General features: G+C 33.3%; 1 protein-coding gene across 1 annotated transcript; it reads left to right on the forward strand.

Annotated features, from left to right (window-relative positions):
• Positions 1–14,937: 14,937 nt before the first annotated feature.
• On the forward strand, positions 14,938–16,178 carry LOC131605224 (uncharacterized). Its single transcript, XM_058877606.1, has 3 exons — positions 14,938–15,013; positions 15,104–15,186; positions 15,288–16,178. The coding sequence occupies exons 1-3, from the start codon at positions 14,938–14,940 to the stop codon at positions 16,176–16,178; spliced, it is 1,050 nt and encodes a 349-aa protein (XP_058733589.1).
• The last annotated feature ends 10,780 nt before the right edge of the window (positions 16,179–26,958 follow it).

Raw genomic sequence — 26,958 nt, forward strand, 5'->3', positions numbered from 1 at the left:
TATAGCGGTGACGGTGGCAAAATGGAATGATGGATTTTATTTTTGGGGGAGACTTCTTTACCTAGATTGGCTAAAAAATATATCACCTAATAACATGATAAATTTTAATTATATTCACATAAGTATGTATAATTGTGTATTTAACCACTTGTTTTATTTTGTTTTCAAGTCAAATTAGTATATTTCCAAAGCAAATGTATAGAATATTCGTTTCATTAAATTTGTATTGAAAGAAGAAGAGTCCATTGTACTTCAAAAACATACAATAAAATATGTTATTTAATTTAATTAAGAGTTATATTTAAAAAGTTGTGTTTTTAATTGAGAAATACTCGCATGGATACGAATTTAAATCCATATTTTTAAGAACAATTAATGAAAAAAGAGAAAATATAAATTTATTTAAATTTTAATTTCGTTTTTAATTGACATTATGGAGTGGTTGAGATAAAAGATGAGAGAAATAATTTTAATTTTAATTTTTAATTAATAAAAAAAATGTGATTGGTTGTGTGTTAGTACAAGTGTTATAGGTGTTATGGTTGTGTTATTATCCTTTTTAATTTTTGTTTAGTGATTAATATAAGTAGCAGAATAATAGATTTCTTTTTATGTTTTGATTTCCGCATAATACACTTATTTTAAGAATAAATTTAACATGATTTATTTTAATTTATTTCTAATATCCAAATAACAAATTATAATTTATTTTAAATAATATATAAAAATGCAGTAAATATTAGGTTTAATGTAATATATTATATAAACTAATAAAAAGTATTAAAAATTTATTGTTAAAAAAACTACAAATTAAATATTTTATATATATATATATATATATATATATATATATATATATATATTGTGATAATTGGATCGAACTCCAGTGGGTCAAAGAGTAGCTTCTTGTTTTGATAGAAAATGTGTCGAAGACCTACATACTGTGGTGAAATGTGTTCTAGTATGTGGGTGTCAAAATGTTAGGGTTGTTAGTATTTCAAATTGGGTCTGTTTGTTATGTTCAATTGTTTAAGTTAACTTGTACCCTAAATTGACTTGTAATGTGTATTTGTGAAAAAGCCAATTAGTTTAGTATGTTAGGTTTATTATAAATAACTTACTAGTCTCTCATCATTGCATATTGTAAATCCTAATTTAGGTTGAGAGGATTATTTGTTATTCTTGTAATCTTGTTTCAAAGAGAAAGTAAATAATAACAGTTATAACCAAACCTTGTTGTTCTTCTTGTTTATCATCTTTGTTTTTCATTGTGTTCTCTATTATACTCTGTTAGAGGCATCCTTTTTGCAATAAATTGGTGCGGTGACTATGGATGTTGCTTTAACGAAAAAAATAGAGACAGTCATGATAGAGAAAGCCCACGACGCAATTTTGTTGAGCCATGGTGATAAGGTTCTTCGAGGGGTATCAAAGGAGACGACGACATTAGGATTATGGGTGAAACTTGAAAGTTTATACAGGACCAAAATCGCTGGTAAACCGACTCTACCTGAAGTAAGCTTTGTATTCATTCAAGATGATTAAAGATAAAATGTTGGCTGAGTAGTTGTATATGTCCAACAAGCTGATTCTTGATCTTGAAAATATTAATGTGAAGATCACGCGTTGTTACTGTTGTGCGTTTTGCCTCAAACACGTGCTCATTTCAAAGAAACTCTCTTATATGGAAGGTAGTCCCTGCCGTTAAGGAAAAATTCTTGCGAAATGATGGTAAGTTCGACAAGAAGAAAGGTAAAAGTTAGCAGAAGTCCTACAGTGGCAAAGCATCTGGTATTCAATGCGTTCTTGTATGATGATCTATATGAGAAGCGTACGAAGTCTTCGGACCAGACAAGGCAAAATTTGGAAGGCTCCTATTCCTTCATATGTCTATTTTTTCGGCTAGAGATTGCTCCTAGATCATTTGCCTACTCGCTTTCAACTTTGGAAAAAAGGCTTACTAGATTATTTACGGGTTTTGTTTGCTTGGATGGGAGTCCAGCCTCCTACCATGCTCACGATTTTGGACTCCTTCAAAGTTTTCAAATCTTTTCTGATTGGAAAGATTAAGAAAATACTCAAATGTATTTTATGGTTTGCGGTAACTTGATAAATTTGGCGGCTTAGGAATGAAATTATTTTCAAAGGTGATTTTTAGATATTCTGTTAGAACAAGATTTGTTCTGATCAATTATCTTAGTTTTGATGATAACAATAATATGAATTTTGCTTAAGATAATATGGTACTCTAATCCAATGCAATTTCCTTTTCAGGAAATATATAAAGAGTATGCATAAATCAGCGCTCAGAAGCTTTGTCTCAAATAGTTCAGCATGCAACATCAGAACATGGTCTGGCAAGACATCAGAAGATGGTCGAAGCAGAATCAGAACATGGGTCTATGGAAGCATCAGAAGAACAAGAGATCAGAAGCACTGAAGTTCTGATGGTATCACGCTCAGAAGCACTTCAAGGTCAGAAGATCATAAGATGCTATGCACCAAGCTGTTTGACTCTGATGATATTCAAACGTTGTATTCACAAACATCAGATCAGAAGAAAGTACAAGTGGCAGGCTACGCTGACTGACAAAAGGAACGTTAGAAGCTATTAAAGGCAACGTCAGTAGACACAGCGTGAACAAGGCTCGAGGTAGTTGACAAAAGCGTATAACATTAAATGCGATGCTGTACGGAACACGCAAAGCATTAAATGCACTCAACGGTCATCTTCTCAAACGCCTATAAATATGAAGTTCTGATGAGAAGCAAGGTTAACGATTCTGCACCAAAACAACTCATATCAACTTGCTGAAACTCTGTTCAAATCAAAACTCAGAATCTTCATCTTCATCAAAGCTCACTACATTGCTTTTGTAATATATTAGTGAGATTAAGCTTAAACGTTAAGAGAAATATCACAGTTTGTGATTATAGCTTTTAAGAAGCATTTGTAATACTCTTAGAAAGATTACATTAAGTTGTAAGTAACTAGAGTGATCGTGTTGATCAGAATACTCTAGGAAGTCTTAGCTTGTGTCTAAGCAGTTGTAATTAGAGTGATCGCGTGGTGGTCAGGATACTCTAAGAAAGTCTTAGCTTGTGTCTAAGCAGTTGTTCCTGGAGTGATCAGGTTGTGATCAGGATACTCTAGAAGACTTAGTTGCGGACTAAGTGGAAAACCATTGTAATCCGTGCGATTAGTGGATTAAATCCTCAGTTGAGGTAAATCATCTCTGCGGGGGTGGACTGGAGTAGTTTAGTTAACAATGAACCAGGATAAAAATAACTGTGCAATTTATTTTTATCTGTCAAGTTTTAAAGCTACACTTATTCAAACCCCCCCCTTCTAAGTGTTTTTCTATCCTTCAATTGGCATCAGAGCGCCGGTTCTAAGGTGCAAGCACTTAACCGTGTTTAGAAAAGATTCAGGAAGAGAAAAACGCTTCATTAAAAGATGGCTGGTGAATCTCAAGCAAATCCAACTCCATCTACATCGGGCTCTGCTGAGCAACACAATGGAAACAATGGTTATACTAGACCACCAGTATTTGATGGTGAAAACTTTGAATACTGGAAAGATAAACTGGAAAGTTACTTTCTTGGTCTAGATGGTGATCTATGGGATCTTCTGATGTTTGGTTACAAACATCCAGTAAATGCCAGAGGCGTAAAGCTGACAAGGCAAGAAATGAGTGATGATCAGAAAAAGCTTTTCAGGAATCATCATAAATGCAGAACTGTTTTGCTGAATGCTATCTCTCATGCTGAGTATGAGAAGATATCTAACAGGGAAACGGCCTATGACATATATGAGTCCTTGAAAATGACTCATGAAGGAAATGCTCAAGTCAAGGAGACTAAAGCTCTAGCTTTAATCCAGAAGTATGAAGCCTTCAAGATGGAGGATGATGAAGACATTGAAAAGATGTTTTCAAGATTTCAAACTTTGACTGCTGGATTGAGAGTTCTTGACAAAGGCTACACCAAGGCTGATCATGTAAAGAAGATCATCAGAAGTTTGCCCAGAAGATGGGGCCCAATGGTAACTGCATTCAAGATTGCAAAGAATCTGAATGAAGTTTCTTTGGAAGAGCTTATCAGTGCCTTGAGAAGCCATGAAATTGAGCTGGACGCAAACGAGCCTCAAAAGAAAGTTAAGTCTATTGCATTAAAATCTAATATCAAGAAATGCACTAACGCTTGTCAGGCTAAAGAAGAAGATCCTGAAGAATCAGAATCTGAAGAAGAAGATGAACTGTCCTTGATCTCCAGAAGGCTAAATCAACTCTGGAAGAACAAGCATAGGAAGTTCAGAGGCGTCAGAAGTTCAAAGAAATTTGAACGTGGAGAATCTTCTGATGATAGAAGATCTGACAAGAAGAAGGCTGTCTGCTATGAGTGCAATGAGCCTGGACATTACAAGAATGAGTGTCCGAAACTTCAGAAAGAAAATCCCAAAAAGAAGTTTCATAAGAAGAAAGGTCTTATGGCAACCTGGGATGAATCAGAAGATGACTCAGACTCTGAAGATGAGCAGGCCAACTGTGCGCTGATGGCGACAAAAGATGACGGATCAGAATCTACATCAGAATCAGATTCTGAAGAGGTATTTTCTGAACTATCTAGAAAAGAGTTAGTTTCCAGTCTAACAGAACTTCTGGAACTCAAAGCCCATCTTAGTATCAAATACAAAAAGCTGAAGAAGCAATTTGAATTTGAAACTAAGAAGCTGGAATTGGAAAATTCTGAACTGAAGGAAAAAGTTTTAAATTTATCCAAAAACAGTGGATCTTCTTCTGAAACAGAAAAGGCCATTCCTAGCATGAATCATATTCTGAAAGAATATGACTTGAGCTTCAGAAAATTCTTATCTAGAAGCATAGGCATAAGTCAACTTGCTTCTATGATATATGCTGTGTCTGGAAATAATAGAGTAGGCATTGGTTATGAGGGTGAAACCCCATACAAACTTGAACCTGTTGATAAGATGAAAATCACATACAAGCCATTGTATGATGAGTTCAAGTATGGCCACTCACATGATATTAGGCACACATCACATGCACAGAAGTTTAACACTGTTACACACACTAAGAAGCATGTGACACAACCTAGGAAATATCATGAAACTCACATTAAGAATTATCATGCTATTTCTCCTATTGCTTACAATGTTAAACCCAAGTTCAATCAGAACTTGAGAAAATCTAACAAAAAAGGACCCAAGAAAATGTGGGTACCTAAGGATAAGATCATTCCTATTGCAGATATCCTTGGCTGCAAAAAGGACAAAGCACAACATGTCATGGTACCTGGACTCTGGATGCTCACGACACATGACAGGAAGAAGGTCTATGTTCCAAGACCTGGTGCTTAAATCTGGAGGAGAAGTCAAGTTTGGAGGAGATCAGAAGGGCAAGATAATTGGCTCTGGAACCATAAAGTCTGGTAACTCTCCTTCCATTTCAAATGTACTTCTTGTAGAAGGATTAACACATAACCTCTTATCTATCAGTCAATTGAGTGACAATGGTTATGATATAGTCTTTAATCAAAAGTCTTGCAAGGCTGTAAATCAGAAGGATGGCTCAATCCTATTTACTCGCAAGAGGAAGAACAACATTTATAAGACAGATCTGCAAGATCTTATGAGTCAGAAGGTGACTTGTCTTATGTCTGTTTCTGAAGAGCAGTGGGTCTGGCACAGAAGATTAGGTCATGCTAGTTTGAGAAAGATTTCTCAGATTAACAAACTGGATCTGGTCAGAGGACTCCCTAATCTGAAATTCAAATCAGATGCTCTTTGTGAAGCATGTCAGAAGGGCAAGTTCTCCAAACCTGCATTCAAGTCCAAGAATGTTGTTTCTACCTCAAGGCCATTAGAACTCTTGCACATTGATCTGTTTGGCCCTGTCAAAACAGCATCTGTCAGAGGGAAGAAATATGGATTAGTCATCGTTGATGATTATAGCCGCTGGACATGGGTAAAATTCTTGAAACACAAGGATGAGACTCATTCAGTGTTCTTTGATTTCTGCATTCAGATTCAATCTGAAAAAGAGTGTAAAATCATAAAGGTTAGAAGTGATCATGGTGGTGAATTTGAGAATAGATCCTTTGAAGAGTTCTTCAAAGAAAATGGTATTGCCCATGATTTCTCTTGTCCTAGAACTCCACAGCAAAATGGAGTTGTAGAACGAAAGAATAGGACTCTGCAAGAAATGGCCAGAACCATGATCAATGAAACCAATATGGCTAAGCATTTCTGGGCAGAAGCAATAAACACTGCATGCTATATTCAGAATAGAATCTCTATCAGACCTATTCTAAATAAGACTCCTTATGAATTGTGGAAGAATAGAAAGCCCAACATTTCATATTTCCATCCTTTTGGATGTGTATGCTTTATTCTGAACACTAAAGATCATCTTGGTAAGTTTGATTCCAAAGCACAAAAATGTTTCCTTCTTGGATATTCTGAACGCTCAAAAGGCTACAGAGTATACAATACTGAAACATTGATTGTAGAAGAATCAATCAATATCAGGTTTGATGATAAGCTTGGTTCTGAAAAACCAAAGCAGTTTGATAATTTTGCAGATTGTGATATTGATATATCAGAAGTTGCTGAGCCAAGAAGCAACGCATCAGAAGCAGAGCTTCTCAGAAGCAAAGAATCTGAAGATCAAGTATCAGCTTCTCTGAAGGATCTAAGCATTTCTGAAGAACCATCTGTCAGAAGATCATCTAGACTCATCTCTGGTCATTCAGAAGATGTCATTCTTGGAAAGAAGGATGATCCAATCAGAACAAGAGCATTCCTTAAGAACAATGCAGATTGTCAATTAGGTCTTGTATCTTTGATCGAGCCAACTTCTGTTGATCATGCTCTAGAAGATCCAGACTGGATAATTGCTATGCAAGAAGAACTGAATCAGTTTACAAGGAATGATGTTTGGGATCTTGTTCCTAGACCAGATGGATTCAATATAATCGGTACTAAATGGGTCTTCAGAAACAAGCTCAGTGAGAAAGGTGAAGTGGTAAGAAACAAAGCCAGACTGGTGGCTCAGGGTTACAGTCAGCAAGAAGGGATTGACTATACAGAAACCTTTGCACCAGTGGCCAGGTTAGAATCTATTCGTCTATTAATTTCATTTGCCACTCAACATAACATCACTCTCTATCAGATGGATGTTAAGAGTGCCTTCTTAAATGGTTATATAGATGAAGAAGTTTATGTCCATCAACCTCCTGGTTTTGAAGACTCTATGTCTCCTAATCATGTTTTTAAACTTAAGAAATCATTATATGGATTGAAACAGGCTCCCAGAGCTTGGTATGAACGCTTAAGTTCTTTCCTTCTGGATAATGGTTTCACTAGAGGAAAAGTGGACACTACTCTCTTTTGTAAAACCTTTAAAAGGGATATTTTAATTTGTCAAATATATGTAGATGATATTATTTTTGGAACATCTAATGCTACACTTGGAAAGGAGTTTGCTGAGTCTATGCAGGCTGAGTTTGAAATGAGCATGATGGGAGAACTCAAGTATTTCCTTGGAATACAAATAAATCAAACATCAGAAGGAACGTATGTTCACCAAACCAAGTATGTGAAGGAACTTCTGAAGAAGTTTAATCTTCTAGACTGCAAAGAAGCCAAAACTCCTATGCATCCAACATGCATCCTAGGTAAGGATGAGGTAAGTAAGAAGGTAGATCAGAAGTTATACAGAGGTATGATTGGATCTCTTCTATATCTGACTGCTTCTAGACCTGACATTCTGTTCAGTGTTTGTTTGTGTGCTAGATTCCAATCAGATCCTAGAGAATCTCATTTAACTGTTGTTAAGAGAATTCTAAGGTATCTGAAAGGTACTACTAATGTTGGCTTAGTTTACAGAAAATCTAAAGAATACAACTTAGTAGGATTCTGTGATGCTGACTATGCTGGAGACAGAATTGAAAGAAAAAGTACTTCAGGAAGTTGCCAATTTCTTGGAAGTCATTTGATCTCCTGGTATAGCAAGAAGCAAGCAACTATTGCTCTATCAACGACAGAAGCAGAATATGTCGCTGCTGCTGGTTGCAGTACACAGATGCTCTGGATGAAGAGTCAGCTGGAAGATTATCAGATATTTGAGAGTAACATTCCTATATTCTGTGATAATACTTCTGCCATATGTTTATCTAAGAATCCTATTCTTCATTCAAAAGCTAAACATATCGAGATTAAACATCATTTCATAAGGGACTATGTTCAGAAGGGCGTTATTTCTTTAAACTTTGTTGATACAGACCATCAATGGGCTGATATTTTTACAAAACCCCTGGCTGAAGATAGGTTTAAGTTCATTGTGAAGAACATCAGTATGGATTTATGCCCAGAATGAGAAGATGAGAAGTTCTTATGTATGATTATCTTCTGAAATGAATGTGAATTTTTTTTAAATCAGAAGTTCTGATTGAAATCTTTTAGAAATTATGATTCGGTTATTACTAACGTTTCATTGTCTAAGTTGATTCAGAACCTCTTTTAAAGCAAAACAGCTGTAACGTTTTATCTCGGGATGGTAAACCTGTCGTTACTATTCATGGATAAGCGCGCGTGCAGTTGAAGGGACGCCGCCCATAGGTAACTGTGCTAGTCACCTCATTTGTCTTTATTATCTCTCCTCATGTCACGTAACATTAAATGCTATTCATCATTCGTTTCATTTTTTTTTTACTCTTCAAACACTTCTCCCTTCCTCTTATTTTTTCCTCTATTGCACTCTTTCAATTTTTTTTTTCTATTTATATCCTCCGTTCCTTTGCATTCCTCATCAAGTTTTCTTCTCTCTCTCTTCTATTTCCTTTCTTGCTCAAACAAAGTTTTTTTATTTTTCGCTTTAAAAAAATTCCTAGTTCAAACCTAGCGTTCATCATGAATTCTCTCAACTCAATGAGAACGGATGGAAGGGTTACTCAGTTACCGGATGTGAAGCATATCTTGGGATGGCTCTCCAAGTCTCTTTCAAGACAGATCTCTTCTTCAATGCTGTTATCAACATTTATCCAAAGGAAGAAGACCTTCTTGAGTCACTGGAGCCCGTTTGCAACATTAGCTCCCTGTCTGTGAACTGTCCCTCACTTCCTCCCTGGTCTCTTGAATCTCTCCTACAGTGGAGATTCTAGTCTGAAAAGACAAGAAGACCCCAGGGATTCTTGATGGGTTGACACAGATTGTGTCTTGCTAGGGTTTTGTTTTTAATTTTTGTAGTCATTTCCCCTTGGGATGACTTTTTATGTATTTGCTAGGAATGTTTCTCATCTTGTTAAACATAAGAACCTTTGTAAAATATTTTGATTATCAATGAAAAGTTTCTTTGTTTTTTACATTCCAGTGATTTCATTTGTCGTTTTATACATCTGAATCTTTTGAATATTCTTTTTGATGTTATGACAAAAAGGGGGAGAAGATAAATGATAAATGATTTGATTAATCTATCAGTTGCTGGGTAAAACTCCCACACATTTTCTAACAAGAACTGCAAGTTCTATATGGTTTAAGTGTTTTGCAGGTATAAAGAAGTGAAGAGAATCTTCAAAGCAAACACAAGAAGCAAAACCATGGAAACTGAAGCAAGCTGAGTGCTATCAAGCTTCAGAAATCAGAAGCACTGAGAATAGAATTTGATCCAAAATTTGTCTATTTGCCTTGACAAAATTCTATTTGCTCTGATACATTTTATGTTCTGACTCGTTCATGCTGACTTTTGTCGTTTAGTTTTTGTTCTGTAACATTTCAGGATGTAGAAATGCTCTGATGATGCTCTGGTACATTCAACAATGTTCTGATACAAATCTAGCATGAAGTGATGTTGGAAGAAATTCAAAGCTCTGAAGCTATCCGAGGGAAGCAGGAATCAGAAGCTGTGAATGTTCTAAAGATCCAGAAAACTCAAGTTCTGAAGCTGTCCTAGATGGAAGCAGGAATCAGAAGCTGTGAATGTTCTGAAGATCAAAGAAATTCAAGTTCTGAAGCTGTCCTAGATGGAAGCAGGAATCAGAAGCTGTGAATGTTCTGAAGATCAAAGAAATTCAAGTTCTGAAGCTGTCCTGAATGGAAGCAGGAATCAGAAGCTGTGAGTGTTCTAGGGATCTAAAGAAATTCAAGTTCTGAAGCTGTCCAATGGAAGCAGAAGTCAGAAGCTATGAATTCTCTGAAGACAGAAGCTTATGTGATCGTCTCTACCGAAATAATCAGGGAAGTCTTTTATTAAAGTTCTTCGAGTATTTATTTCAGGGGGAGATTATTTATCTCAGGGGGAGATTGTTAATCTCAGGGGGAGACATATTCACATGCTTATGCTATAGCTGTGTAATTTGTCTTTTGCCGTCTGTTCTTTCTGATCGCAAATTCATATCATTTATATATGTTTTTGTCATCATCAAAAAGGGGGAGATTGTTAGAACAAGATTTGTTCTGATCAATTATCTTAGTTTTGATGATAACAATAATATGAATTTTGCTTAAGATAATATGGTACTCTAATCCAATGCAATTTCCTTTTCAGGAAATATATAAAGAGTATGCATAAATCAGCGCTCAGAAGCTTTGTCTCAAATGGTTCAGCATGCAACATCAGAACATGGTCTGGCAAGACATCAGAAGATGGTCGAAGCAGAATCAGAACATGGGTCTATGGAAGCATCAGAAGAACAAGAGATCAGAAGCACTGAAGTTCTGATGGTATCACGCTCAGAAGCACTTCAAGGTCAGAAGATCAGAAGATGCTATGCACCAAGCTGTTTGACTCTGATGATATTCAAACGTTGTATTCACAAACATCAGATCAGAAGAAAGTACAAGTGGCAGGCTACGCTGACTGACAAAAGGAACGTTAGAAGCTATTAAAGGCAACGTCAGTAGACACAGCGTGAACAAGGCTCGAGGTAGTTGACAAAAGCGTATAACATTAAATGCGATGCTGTACGGAACACGCAAAGCATTAAATGCACTCAACGGTCATCTTCTCAAACGCCTATAAATATGAAGTTCTGATGAGAAGCAAGGTTAACGATTCTGCACCAAAACAACTCATATCAACTTGCTGAAACTCTGTTCAAATCAAAACTCAGAATCTTCATCTTCATCAAAGCTCACTACATTGCTTTTGTAATATATTAGTGAGATTAAGCTTAAACGTTAAGAGAAATATCACAGTTTGTGATTATAGCTTTTAAGAAGCATTTGTAATACTCTTAGAAAGATTACATTAAGTTGTAAGTAACTAGAGTGATCGTGTTGATCAGAATACTCTAGGAAGTCTTAGCTTGTGTCTAAGCAGTTGTAATTAGAGTGATCGCGTGGTGGTCAGGATACTCTAAGAAAGTCTTAGCTTGTGTCTAAGCAGTTGTTCCTGGAGTGATCAGGTTGTGATCAGGATACTCTAGAAGACTTAGTTGCGGACTAAGTGGAAAACCATTGTAATCCGTGCGATTAGTGGATTAAATCCTCAGTTGAGGTAAATCATCTCTGCGGGGGTGGACTGGAGTAGTTTAGTTAACAACGAACCAGGATAAAAATAACTGTGCAATTTATTTTTATCTGTCAAGTTTTAAAGCTACACTTATTCAAACCCCCCCTTTCTAAGTGTTTTTCCATCCTTCATATTCCATTAGTGATATCTCTGCATTATATCTCTCTTGTGAGACTGGTTGGGTTTTTGTAATAGTATTAGTTTAGAGATATTGTAGAAAGATTCGAAGGTTTGTTTGGCTGATTGTCTATTTCGAGTCGGATTGGGATAGTTTCTATTGTAATTTATGCTTTTCCTTCTCTTTTGTATTGGGTTGGGCACCCCAAATGCTCTCTTTCATATCATTCTTTTGATTATAAAAAAAACAATTAGATGGATTCTGATATAGAATTTCATGTAAAATCCTCACAACCAAACTACTAGACCGTAACGACGAGTATAATGATGACAATTTAAAAATAATATATTTTTGTCAAATTATATTAAATATTATTTATCCTAAATAATGATATTTTATTATTTCTATATAAAATAAATGGATTGATAATTTCTTTGCATTTTTTAATTAATTATATTAATTTAAAATTAAAATAAAACATATAATTTTGATATTAGGTGACATTGATAATTTATTTTATAAAGGATTGTAAATCTATTATTGTATTTGAGAAAAATTTAAATTAAAAAATATTTATTCTTTTGTTAGATCAATTTAAATATTTACTCGATTATGTATGTCGATTTAGTGTTAAATTTTGACTTTATAATTTCAAAATATACTGTTCAAATTTCACCTAAAGAATTGTAAAATAGTCATTAGTTTTAATATTATTAATAATAAAATTTAAATTTATTTACTTTTCATCTTTAACTAATTAAAAATTCCGATAAATTTAAGTCTCAAATTTACTTTCAGTTAAATTATTTTTTTGACAAAGAGAAATAATAAATTTAAAGATAATGCAATTTTAAAATAAAATAATTTAACAATATTAGTTTGTTTTTAAATATAATAAACATATTAATAATTTATTTTAATATATTTTATATACATTTAAAATATCAAAAATAAAATCTTTGTGAATTTGTTATAAAAAAATTATGGCATTATATATTAATTTGAAAGCTAGAAGTGGAGCAATTAAAATGGATTTTAATGGTGGAAAGTTGAACTTAATGTAACATTTAAATTTTGGAAAAGTGACATTTATTTGACTTGGAAATGATGATCTACATTTAATGAATTTTGGGCAAATTTGTAATTATAAAATAATAACATCTATTATTAATAATATAATAAAAATAGACACATGGACCTTTCATTAGTTGACACCTAAGATGGGTAAAGTTACCCAACTATTTTAAATGGGTAAATAAGAATTCACCTTTATTTTTATTCAATTATACATAGACCTGCATCACTTAATGTGACATAGGAGCATGTCTTTCTTTTTTATCAAAGTGGTTGTTCTTCTTTATTTTAAAATTTTATAAGTAAACCCGCCATATCTATTTGTTCTTTGCAAGGACAAGCTCTCCCATTTAATTGAATAAGAAGTGCAGAATAAAAATTGAAAACCGTTTCGGATTGGTAGGAACGGTGTGCATATTTCTCAATTAATGTTTGCAGATGATCTTCTCCTCTTTGGAGAGGCAACTCAAAAAAAATGTTGTGTGTTAATTAAATTATGCAGCACGTTCGTACTATGCCTAGTCAACTGAGAAATCTAGAATCTTGTTCTCCAAGAATGTTTCTAGAGGTTTGAAGACTAAGCTTGTTAATATCTATGGCTTTTGAGAAATCAATGGCCTTGGTAAGTACCTGGGTGTTCCCATCATTGGTAAAGTGCTGAAAAACCAGGAATTTGATTATGTTCTAGAGCAAACTTCTAAGAAACTTTATAGTTGGAAGGCTAGGCAACTTTCGTTTGCAGAAAGAATTACGTTAGCAAAAAGTGTGATGGAGGCAATTCTTATATATCCGATGATGACTAATATGTTCCTTAAGAAGTGTATCAATGATATTCAAAAGATTCAAAGGAAGTTTGTCTGGGGTGTGTTAGCTGAAGATTTCGTTTTGTAGTATTTATCCTTCGAAGAAGTAGAAAATCGAAGGAAAGATGGTTACTGATGGCCATCCCTTAAAAATAAAAGAATGGCTACTGATGGTCATGCTTCGAGAGTAAAGATTTCTAAGTTCGCTATGAAGATAATGAATACTGAAAGCTAGTGAAAAGTATGTGTCTTCGGGGACTTAGACAAATTTATAAATATATTCAAGTATTACTACTTAGCGTGTGTTTTTTTCGTAGTGTTTGTTTAATACACTGCCACGCGTCGAAGACAGACTCAGGCGGGAAGATTTGAAATTCGAAGACGGTTTCGTAACTGTCCAAGTAACAGATGGCATCGCTAGAAGTTCTTATGAGAAACGTGGCAGCAGATTAGTATAGGACCGTTAAGGTCGAAACTAGTATAAATAGGAGTCTTAATGTTAGGATTCTGTGTGTTCATTTTGTACAAATCACTCACATATTTACTCAAGTATCAAGCGTTAAGAAAAAGAGTTCGCTGAGAAAATGTACGTATGACACCACCATTTTAATACATGTGTATTATCTTTTGTTTTTAAATACCTTCCAGAATTACTGCATTTCGTTTACTTCTTGCCATTTACATTTCTGTATCTTTACTTTAATGTCATTTACTTTCGAATTACTTTCATGTTATTTACTTTCAAAGTCTTTTACATTTCTGCAGTTTAAGATTCTTTACGTTTCAATAGTCCTTTTAATTTTCTATGTTATGTTGCTTATCTTTTCGTTGAAGTCACATTTATATATAGCAAAGTGATTGTCAAGACTATTTGTTCTTTAATCGAACAACGCTTATTGAAGAAGACAAATAATGAATATGGTTCGAATGAACGTTGATGACAATCTTCTTGACTATGTGTCCTAGGATCAATCTAGTCGATCCTGCGAGTAACCAAATCATATTTATTATAGTTTGGAAGACTAGCGGTTGTTTACCGGAAATCACCGTAAACAGGGTGATACTGATACAAAAAGGAACTACTATGCTGTAAACTTGGACACGGTAACGTTGGCCAAATCTGATGGAGGCCTAGGGCTTAGAGATTTGGAGATTATGAACCAGTCTTGTATTATGAAATTGGACTGTAAGATCATTAACCAAGAACCTGACTTATGGTGCAAGGTTCTTAGAGGGAAATATGATAGCAACAATTTGTTGGGTGGTGGGAAGGCTAGGAGTTCCGATTTGAATGTGTGAAAGGCCATTTTGAAAAACAAGCCCGAGGCTAATAGAAAGTGGCAGATGGAGGATTGGAGATGGCTTAAGGATTAAGGCGTGGAGTGATAGACGGCGTTTGGAGGATAAGTGCATGGAGGAGTATGATTTGAACATTCCTAATGATATCATGAATGCTACTATTCGTGACCTGGTTAACACGGAAGGAGGTTGGAATTAGCAGATGATGGATGCTTGGCTTCCGTCAAACTTCAAACTTTGTATCAATGCTACTTTGCCCTCGATGGTGGATAATGCAGACGGTAAATTTATGATTGATAGTGAAGAGGATGGATCTTTCTCTATGAAAAATATGTATTGTAAATTAATGCAGGAAGGAGCTGTAGATGGTAATAATACTTGGAAGCACATTTGGTCCATGAACGTTCCGGAAAGAATGAGAAGCTTCATAGGCTGCTAAACAACTATAGATTGAACATGTAGGGGCTTGTAAGTGCTAGTTGTAACTTGTGTGGCAGTGTTTGTGAATCAACTCTCCATGTGTTGCGCGATTGCAGTTTTGCTCGCAGAGTTTGGGATAACAGAATTCCTGGCAGCATCATGCAAGCTTTTTTTGGAACAAATCTACAAGATTGGATTCACCTCAATATTATGGCCAAACCGCATGATAATATTGAGTGGTGTAACTATTGGGCTACAGGATGTCATTTACTTTGGACATGGAGGAATAAAGAGAAGCACACGATGGAGTTTCAACGGTCGTTTAATTTCATTGCCACTATTGAGAATAATTTGAATGAGTATAAGGAGGTTATGCATATAAACCACTGTACCATGGACATTCAAAAGATAGAAGTTCTGGTGAAGTGGAGTCCTCCTATGGATGGAGTTTTTAAACTTAATACCGATGGATCAAGAGATAAAGATGGGTTAGCTGGCTGTAGAGGTGTCATTCGAGACGCAAGAGGGGAAGTGGATGTTAGGTTTTACCAAGTTTATTGGCAAGGCAAGTGTGATAATGGCATAATTGTGGGGGATTTTGAAGGTTTGAAGCTTGCTGTGGAGTTTGGGTTTTCGAAGGTGGAGGTTAACACTGATTCGACTGCTTCCATAGAGATCCTTTCTAAAGCTAAAAAGAAGATGAATGGGACTTCGAGTCTGGAATATCAAATCATGCATTTGATGGCTATTATGGATTGCGCTGAGATTGTTTATGCGTGCAGGGAACTGAATGGTTGCGCTAATGCTCTTGCTAAAGAAGGAATACTTTTGAAAGAAGATTGCGAAACTTATTGGGATCCGCCAGATTTTATGCTGAAAAATCTGAAGAAGGACTTAAAGGGTGTTCTTGTTGCTAGATCTATCGTTCCGTAGTTTTTATTTTTTGGGCTTCGACCCTACCTACTACCCTAAAAAATATTATAAACAAAAAAAAAATTTGAGTCGAGTTTAATTGCTATGCAATGTCAATGTAAAAAAATTTATATCATCGTTGCATCATGACCATTCAATTATATTACTTTTTAAAATTTTAAAATAAAAGTCAAATATTACTAATTTATCAACGATTGTGATTAATTGATAGCGTAAAATTTCTTTACACTGTCAGTGCATTTCAATTAAATTCATTTGAATTTACTTAAGGGACTAAACTCAAAAAGATCTCATATATATTGTACAAAAATTTGTAGATTTGAACACGTTTGACATTAAGTCAAAACAATGGAAAGATTATAAAAAGGAACTTTAAATGCAGTAAAATAACTTGAATGCAATAAATAATTAGTAAAATAAAGAACTTAATTCATAAAGTGAAACGCAAATACATACATTTTTAGATCACTCGTTTCTCTCAACACTGGTATTTTTGAGTTTCTAGAATTTGTGTGAAATTGCAGACCATAAATAAACATTGCTTATATAATAGTCCTTTTGTAACTGTCTACAACGGTCGACTTAACAAACTTACCCATGTTCCCAAAGCCATGCAACCTGATTTCTGCAACTTTTACACGTGTTTTGAATAATTGCCTGATCTTATCTGTTTTAGCCTTGTTCGACTGCGTGCAGTTATAGTGTCATTGGAAAGTTCAAAAATTCTCTAAGTCTAAAACATATATCCTTGGTCTTTGTACTACTAAAAAGTTCGACCAAAGTTATTTTGCCCTTCTTAGGATTGTTTATAGTCTTCAAACCTGAACACTTTGTGTCGAAAATCTAAGATAACAAATTACCCCCCAAAAATGTCATTTTTCGACTGAACTTACATCGAAAAGGAGTAAAATGGCATTTTTTGAACTATTTTCTACACTATTCAAAATGTTCCGATGAAGTTATCGTCATCAGTGAAACTTTATGCACGTTGTCACTTTCTATGGATTTTTTTTTTGTAGAAAATCTCATCATTACTCATATTGCATAGGAGATTGTGGGTTAAACGTTGAAACTTCCACCAACTCTTCAACTTCCTGAATCATGAACCGTTTCTAACTGCCACACGTGCGCCATTTGTCCATCACATGGAGGGTTAATGTGTATATAAATACCCACTTGAAAAACCCTATTCATTCTTCTTCCATTTGTGTTTCACAAAACAACTCCACACTCAGAACAAAAACTTTTGACTTCAAGCTTCCTTTAACAATGGCATCTTCCACTTCAAGCTCTAAAATAGATTTCAGCAAGAATCCCTTAGCATATGTTATCCCGACATTGAAAGAAGAATCAGTTGGAAGTTTCATTTCTAGGACTGGCCCTAAGTATAACCCATGCACGTGGCTTGCTTCAATCTTCTTCTTGGAAGGATCGACAAACACATTCCAACTTTCTTATGGGTCAAAGGGATTTGATTGTGGAATTCCTAGAAATCAAAAGTAGATTCCCAACAGTCAGTGTCATTGTTCCGTTTAAGGTACCGAAAATGATGGATTTAAGATCGTGAAACCAATTCATGCGATGGTGAATGCTTCCAATGCGGTAGAACGAATGAGAGAATCTTCGAGGCTAACAATCAAATACCCAATTCAGTTAATAAATCCAATTAATGAAGCAAGTAATGGTTGAAATATACTTGCAACTATGTTGTGGGATATCTTATAAATGGGAGATTGTTGGATTTTGTATGGAGCACGGGAGTCCGTTAGATCATATTTAATAGCGGGTAGCTCCTATTGAGTGGATCGAGTACGAATCCAATAGTTGTAGATGCATTGAACTCTCAACCCTTTTATGGATATGCCTTTTGACAGACAATTGGGTCAACTCATCATTGGTCCGAAAGAATAATATTTATCATCTAGATAAAAAAGTTTTTTCAATTATTTCATATATATATTTATAATTTTCAATGTAAAAACTCATCTAAAAATATTTTCTTACTAATGTATCAACTATCTATCTAAGAAAATTATCTAAGAAAGTTAAATGTATATAAATTTCTCACATTATTTTTTTATTAAAAAAATTATCCTTGCAAGTCCAAAAAAGTAATTACCTAATACAACGAAGAATTCTTTCATTCAATTATTTCATTGAGTTGTTACCCCATCAACTTTATTTTAAAATTTAACTAGTATCTTACCCGTGCGTTCGCACGGGTACCTGTCGTTTCCGCGCATTGTGATTGAGAAAAATAAAAGATATTAGTAAAAGATTAAGTTTTGGGTAAAATTGAAAGAGTTATAAAAACAGTAATATTTTATTTGACAAATTATAATGAAGGAAAAGTTTTAAAATCGCAAAATCACAAATTATAATGAAGAAATATTCAATCAAATTATATAATTCAATTAGTGATAACTATTTAATATAATTGATTAAACTACAAACTATTAGTCCAATCTCAAACTATCAGCTAAGGAAAATCGATTATTTTTTGCTAGCTAAGGAGAAAATTAATTATTTTGGCTCAATTATAACTACAAACTATCAGCCCAATCTCAAACTATCAGCTCTCTCTTGTAGGCCAATGAGAAACCACTACAAACTCCATTTATAATAATGATTCATTCAAAATACATAATTAATAGAAAAATACTTTGACCAGTAACTTCATGTTCCCGCTAATATTCATTATTTTGATAAGTAACTTCGTATTCCAGTTAATATTTCAAATTTATTCCCGTTAATTTTCAATATTTTGATCAGTAACTTCATGTTCTTGTTAATATTCATTATTTTGATCAGTAACTTTGTGTTCCCGTTAATATTCATTATTTTGATCAATAAGTTCGTGTTCCCGTTAATATTCCGAATTCGTTTCTGTTAATATTCAAAAAATTTATCAGTAACGTAATGTTTCTGTTAATATTAAAAAATTTATCAGTAACTTCGTGTTCTGGTTAATATTCAATATTTTGTCAATAACTTCGTGTTTCCGTCAAGGATACCCCATGTATCTGTGAGAAATATAGAACCCAAACAGGTATCAGTCCTTCAAGGATACCCAATGCATTTGTGAGAAATATTGAAGCAACCTCGTCAATATTGAAATGTACCTGCAAAAATTAGTTCAGTTATAAGATATTCTTAAGTTTTAAGATTCCTCATATGTTGTCCTTAAAGAATATAACTAATTATATATATATATATATATATATATATATATATATATATATATATATATATATATATATATATATATATATATATATATATATATATATATATATATATATATATATTGCAAACATTAACATGTAAAAGGGAAACCACGTCCTTCCCGATATTAATCATATTAATCAAATGCATATCAGGAAGAAAATATGAAAGACATAGTGTTTTTGATCTAAATGTAGTATTTCCATCTAGTGATGTTCGTCGTTATTGTCTTAGGATAAGTGAGTATTAAATATACATGTATATATACAGAATACATATTTAAATCTTCCTCCTTCGGCACATACCTTGTCGTGTACATTTGTTAGAATCCTTCTCTTCATTAATTTTATTGGTATTCTAATCAAATTAAATTTGACACTGCTTTATCGAGTCTGTTTTCCAATAAAGGTTTTTCCTTTTCTCTATATATTGACCAATATTTCGTAAATGAATCAGATATTTAAAATCAAACCACCATTAGAATATTAGTATATTAGTATGAGTATGAAACCTTTATATTCATTGGTTCCAAATTCCAATAATGACATTAAAACTCCCTATGAAACATTTAAGAGCATTTGACAAAGATCTAGATAATTGGTGGAAGAATAGACAATAGACAGTAAAGAAGAGAAGCCAAACATCTTATTTTGATTTGAAATGGTGAAATATACATGTCATGTTGTATGTAATTTTAAAAAATCTAAATTCCAATTTTGCTTGAAACAATGTTTAGCTAATTTTATTGATCTTCCAAACGAATTATGAAATACTACAACTCTCTTAAAAACAGAAGGACCAATACAATTTAATGAACAATAAATTTAACAATTTAGTTATGATAAAAGTTCAATGTTAAGTTTGCCGTCAAAAAATATTTTCCATCTAATTATGTGAACAAATGTGAGTTATAATTGTAGTACATTAATTACAACTAATTAAATTTAACGATTAAAATAGAAATTTAAAAAGAAGAAAATTATCTATCTCGATCTTTTTTATCTTTTTTTATTTATCACATTATTATTATTTATTATTATTATTATATAGTATTATTTTTAATTGGTTCATAAAAAATATATGAACCAATTTATTTTAAGTCATCTTTGGCACATAAGGTCTACATCTTCTCTACTTGCCTTAACTTCCCTTATCATTTCCCTCACTCTTTCTTGGAAACCTGTCATATAAAACAGTCATGAAAAGCATTGGTTAAGCTACTGTAAGTGCATTGGGTGCAAGAAACACAAGTTATACTTGATGCATAATTTCACATGGTCAAAAATAAGCTAATTTCAACTTTCACATTCGGATTCAAATCAATTATTTGGCATTGAAAACAAAAGCATGCGTTAGTAAATTTGAGTTAACAGGATTCTCTACACACCTCATCAAAGACCCACGACTCATAATTGGAAATCCATGGAAATTAGGAAATTCTAATCCACCTCACTCTAATTGACTAAACATAGTATCTATTCATAAAGCACTGTAATCAATATAATAAATAAAATATCAAGTATATATGTAGTGGCAAAGTTTCCTTTTCAGTACAATAAAAATAGCCATTGTATCAATAATTAATTCACAAAAAAATGCAAAAAATACATTATACAGTTGCCATAACAGGTTGAAGTTGATCTCAACAATTGCACTCCTGTTAGATCCTATAATGTGCACTCCTTCCAAACTGAAACCTTGACAAAGGCCACAATGTAACAATGGATGAACAAATGAGCAGCTGACAATTTTGAAACATGTGTGTATGCGCCAGTTTCAATCCACCTCATGCTGCAAATTTTGCAATCCACCAATGTCCAATCCCAAAATCCATTTTCATACAAATAATCTATTAATAGCTCTAGTTCTTCCATCAGCTACAAAATGTACCCCTTTCTGAATTTCAAGCCATTAGAGTACAAACAACACTATTATTGTTAGTGTTTTGTTGATTGGCTACTGATTCCCACTCTAAACTGTATATCACATCATGTATGTAAAGTTGGAAACGATAACATCATCAAAAAGGAGTTTTCTATCTTCATTGTTTTACCACTTTTCGCTCCTTATCGTTTTCATTTTTGTTTATCATTCTTTTATTGATAGTAATTGATTGAAAGACAAACCATTTGGCAAGTTTGTTTGTTGAAAAAATAATGAACTACTAAAAGAAAACACCATCAAATTAGTTTTAAACAGTATAATACAATATTAGTTGCCCTCACAGCTTTTTCAGACCTGTCATCAGCTGCTTCACCTTCCTTCAGTCTCTCTTTTTCAGCTCTCCTCATGGCCGTCTTGCCTTTTACAGCTGATTTTTCTCGGCTAAGGCTTGTTCTTTTTCTTAGAAGAAGTAAAACTCTCTGTAAGCAACTCAATTGCTCCCAAATGGTTTTGCTAATATAATTCCATCACTTTCTGTTCAGAACAGAAAGAAGCAATTGTTCGTATACTCCCTACAGCATCATTCGCCACTTGAATTGCTTCCTCATACAATTTTGGTTCAATGAAAACAATATCAGTATTCACAATTTCACAACATAAGGCTAAGTAAAAAATGCTTCTAGCGATCATGCTAGTATTATAACAAACCTTTGCATCAGTGCTGAACCCTTTCAAGAACTTCAGTTGCAAAAATCCATTTAGAGCTAGGAGAGGCACCATAGCATGGATTATAAGAGCAAGCTGCCAGCTATCTACAAAAGCAATTATCAAGCCAGCTATAGCTGTAGCAATATTTTCAACCACTAAGCCAAGTGAATCGCCAACCAAAGCTCGAATCGAAGCTGCGTCAGTAGAAAGCCTTGCACCGATTGCTCCCCTTGAGTTACATTTTTGTAATCATGTTCAGTTGTGTTTCAAGCATGTATCATATAGTGTTACAATAATGGCTTCAATGAGGTCAAGTCTTGCCAACTCACCAACATGTATAGTTTAATCTGCCTGCAAATTAAAACAGCATATATCATTCAAATAGCTTCTTCTTGTTTAAATATATATTGGAGTTGTCAAACACGGAAAAATATTAGTATATTCAAATTCTAATACACTACAATGTTACAGCGCCGCTATTTGACAATCTTTGTACTAAATGGCGCATCACAGAACAATGGCAGTAGCCGATATTTGACAGCATTGATTTACATTTACATACTAATACACATAAAAGCTTAACAATATCATCTCATTTCAATTAAATACATGTATCCATGGTTCATAATCTCTGAAAATCGTAATTGGTCGAATTGTTAAAAAGTAAATGAAAAAGAAAAAACTAAATCGGAACTATTCTCATTATGTTATTTATTAACCGATGGACATGCAAAAAACACATAAATCTAGAATCTCTGCAGGAGAATGACAGTAGCAAAAAATAACTCGCCATAATTCTATAGGACCGAGGTTGAAGTTCCTTCCCTATCTCAACCAACATTTTTTCTTCCCGGTTCAATCTCATTGACAATAAATACGGATGCAATAGCCCTAGAGTATCAAACATCTTAGTCTTAGCCAACAAAATTCCTCCAATCCTCAATATTTAGTAAGACTTTTCAGTTTGACATGTGAATGCAGACAGAAACATACCTCTTCGTTTGACATATGCCTCTTGATGGTTATTTTAACAAATCTGATATTGATTTAGTTCATTCTTCCGTTACCAGCCGCCTCGAAAACTCCATGAAACATCCTATCAATATAGTTAAACAAAAACAGAGGCAACGACAGTTGTTCATTTTAATACATAAAGTCATGTACACAAAAAAGTTGGGATCACTAAGGATGTTTTGATTTTAATCTTGACATGTTTGTATCAATTTACATAGAAGTTAAGAGCTTGTCTCGTTCAGGTTCCCTTCTATCCAGCTTACCAACATCGGAAGTGCAGCTTTTTTGGTTGATCCATAGGGACCATATGTCCAGCAGCATTCACCTGTTACACAATACATAAATATAACTAACCAAAATTGAAATCAACAATGTCAAGGCCAAGTAAAATATAAACTATAAACTAACCTTTAGAAAAGATAGAGGTCCATAGCCATTCAACAATCCTGCTTTTGTACTATCAACCAAAAACTGAACTGTTTTCGATGATGTGTCACTGATCATAGATGCTGTTAATGCAGCCCTACCAAGACCAGTACAAAGAAGAAAAAAACTAAAATAGTTGCTTACTAAGTCACAACCTGTTTTAATTATGTGCTTTACCTGTTTTTCATCGAGAGAACATATTGCATCTTGCAAGCAAGTCACAATCCCTTCTGCATCTATTTTTGTTATCTTACCTGTATCTGGCTGAAAGGATTACTTAAGAATTTAGTTTCACATTGGATATAACTAACGACCTTGAACACAATTAAGTTAGAACAATAGATAAAGAGATGGTTAGTGTGCAATTTAAATGCTTATGCTGTATTAAAAGTAGAAGCTATAGATGTATAGAAAGTACACAATGTAAGGGAATACACTTATCTTTTATCAGCGGTGCCGATATACGTGACGATCAATTATGCTCATTTATCTTCATTCGTTTATTTATGATTTATGTTGTAATTGTGCAAGACTAACTGATAGAGAAAACAAATGAAAAAAGATGTAAGTCTCCTTTCTAATAGCAGAATCTGTTTATACAATGATGATCGATGTAGAGATATAAGACTGTCTACAATAAGCCCACAATGGATCTAAGCCTTCCCATCCACCATGTAAAAAATAAATCCTCACAAATTCCCTGAATGGGATGCAAGCTTCTACTATAGTATATATACTGTCAGTGCAATATGAAAATCAAGTATAATTTGGATTGATTATTTTGAACATAAGTCACCGCAGATCTAACACCGTCGAAAATGCTATAAATGCTGTAGACCCTTCATATTAATCTGCAGGAACAGGAAAAAAAAGGAATTAGTAATATATATCAGCCTTACTCTGCAAAATCGGCAAACCGATCTAACACCGACTATATTTGCAGCCTTCTCACGCTCCTCTGACGTTGCAAAATGGGCAAACCAAATGCAAGTGTTTTGCCAGTTCCTTACTCTGCAGCCCAAATAATATCCTGTCAAATAAGGACACAGGAATTCCCATCAAAAGCTAATCTTATGAAATGTTCCAAACCATCAAAGTTTCCTGTAGAGAAAGGTCAGTATTAAGCAACAAAATCAATTAAATAATCTAATATCACATAAAAAGTTTACAGATGAAATAAAGACTGAAAACAATTGAAAACAAAAAAACGTACAACAATAAGATTTGAATCACAACCCCATGATTGACATTTGAAAAGCATGAAAATAAAACCACCGTAAAGCACTCACCATAAACCCGACCACTGTGAAGGGTCATCAGAAAGCGAAACCAATCACCGCGAGCATCACCCTGTGCACAGACGATGTGAGCACCATGTTGTTGTGTGTATGAATTGAATATTGATCGCGTGCAGAAGATGTGAGCACCATGTTGTTGGGTGTGTGAATTGAATCTGTAGAAGAAGGTGAATTGATGAGGAAGATGAAATAAAAGAAAAAAAAGAAAAAACCTTGACGCCTTCGAAGGAAGCAGCTGAAACGCAAGCGGTGGAAGAAGGCGAAACATCAGAATCGAGAGTGAAAGAAAAAAATAGGAGAGCGAAGAATCCGCCATCAGAAACGCAATGGATTGTAGATTGTGAACGGAATGGGAATTTGAAAGAGGATGATTGAAGGACAGTTATGAGGAGAATTTATTTGGAAACAGTTTTGGGAATTTGGGAGAGGATGGTTGAAGGGCAGTTATCAGGAGAGTGGAAATTGAAGAACAATTGAGGATGCTGATGTGGAATTTTGTGGAGTGTTTTGCTGATGTGGATAGGCCAATTGATCAGGAAGTGGTAGACTTTTCTTATATGATAGATTTTTTTTCTCACCTTTCATTTATTTCAAATTTTACTATATTATACTCAAATTTCAACTTCTCTCATCATCTTCTAAAAACATAAAAATGAACAACTAATTGGTGTATGATCATTCTATTGAAATAATTCTTTTTGTCTCTCAATAAAAATAATATTGTAATATAAATATTCATCGCAGAATAAGAGAAACTTAATTAATTTATTTTGACATTTATAATTTAGTTAATCTATTTTTACGTACTATTACTATCAATTTATTAACCAATTTATTAAGGCAATCAGGGCATGTGAACCCTCATATATAATATTTTGAATGTGGTTAAGATATAAAAGTCAAATAATTATAAAAATTTAACGGTTATAATTAACTGACGGGTGTAAAATTGCTTTACAACGTCGGTATATATCAATTAAATTATTTTTAAAATTTTAATAAAATTAAGAATTTATTTTATGAAATTGAATAATAGTCGATAGTCATACATACAATTAGCTTTTCATTTCACACATCACTATAAAAATTATCTATTTTATTTTAATTAATAATTTTTATTATTTAACACACAAAATTTTTATTTTTAAATGTTAATTTCTCCTTTTCTTATATATCACTATCAACAAAATACCTATTTTATTTTAATTAACAATTGTCTCTATTTAAAATATAAACTTTTTATTTTCAAATATCAAAATTTCTTTTTTTCTCACCGGTCGCTATCATCAAAATACATATTTTATTTTAATTAATAATTATATATTTATTTGAGACATAAAATTTTATTGTCAAATGTTAAAAAATTTCTTTTTTTACGGGTCAATGGCATCACAATAGCTATTTTATTTTAATTAAAAATTACACATAGAATTCTTATTCTCAAATATAAAAAAAAAATTCTTGCGGCATTTCACGGGCTTTTCTTTTCTTTTACATTATTATTTAATACAATTAATTTTATATTACAAATATTTTAATATTAAATAATTTCCACACGGGTATTTTGTTAATTTTGTTAAAGAATACACTACGAAAAAGACGTTTTTCAATAAATCCTCTTATTTTTTATGAGCATGCAACATGGTATAACACTATAACTACGTGGGGCATCCTTGAGCCCTTATTTTGATTTAATAAAGTGGACAAGAGGATTATTAGTCTTTGCTTGTTATATATTGCAGAAACCTCTGGGCCAGATTAAGGCCACGTGTGGACTATGAAAACTATAGATGATGACACGTCATAATACTGCATGAGAAAGTGATTAAGTCAAAAGAATGGAACTACACTACAATGTCAATAAGTTTAGAACATATGATATATCACGGGCCTGCAAAAGCAAATCACCACCCTTTATTATGCCATGATTGACGGTAACCCTGTGTCCTCTTCTACTAAGTTATAATCAAATCTCATATTTACAAACGGTACAGTCTATTCAATCAAAATGACAACACAATTCAATTCAATTTAAAGTGTTAATTACTCCTTCTACTTCCATTTATAAGAGAAAAAAATTATTTTCTAGATTTATTGAATAAATACTATTATTTAAATTAAATATATTAGTTATTGAATAAATTAAAAAATAAATTGTTTCTTATAAATATGATTAATGAAGATCAAAGCCTTTTTTTTAGCACAACATGTATATGAACTCTTGA

This window comes from Vicia villosa, linkage group LG5 (genome assembly GCF_029867415.1).
Source record: "Vicia villosa cultivar HV-30 ecotype Madison, WI linkage group LG5, Vvil1.0, whole genome shotgun sequence".
Lineage (NCBI taxonomy): Eukaryota > Viridiplantae > Streptophyta > Magnoliopsida > Fabales > Fabaceae > Vicia > Vicia villosa.

Coding starts and splice junctions, on each gene's coding strand:
- LOC131605224 (XM_058877606.1), top strand. CDS start 14,938: ATGGAGGAGTATGATTTGAACATTCCTAATGATATCATGAATGCTACT. Junction 15,014..15,103: donor CCTGGTTAACACGGAAGGAG/GTTGGAATTAGC, acceptor TGGATAATGCAG/ACGGTAAATTTATGATTGAT. Junction 15,187..15,287: donor AATTAATGCAGGAAGGAGCT/GTAGATGGTAAT, acceptor TTGAACATGTAG/GGGCTTGTAAGTGCTAGTTG.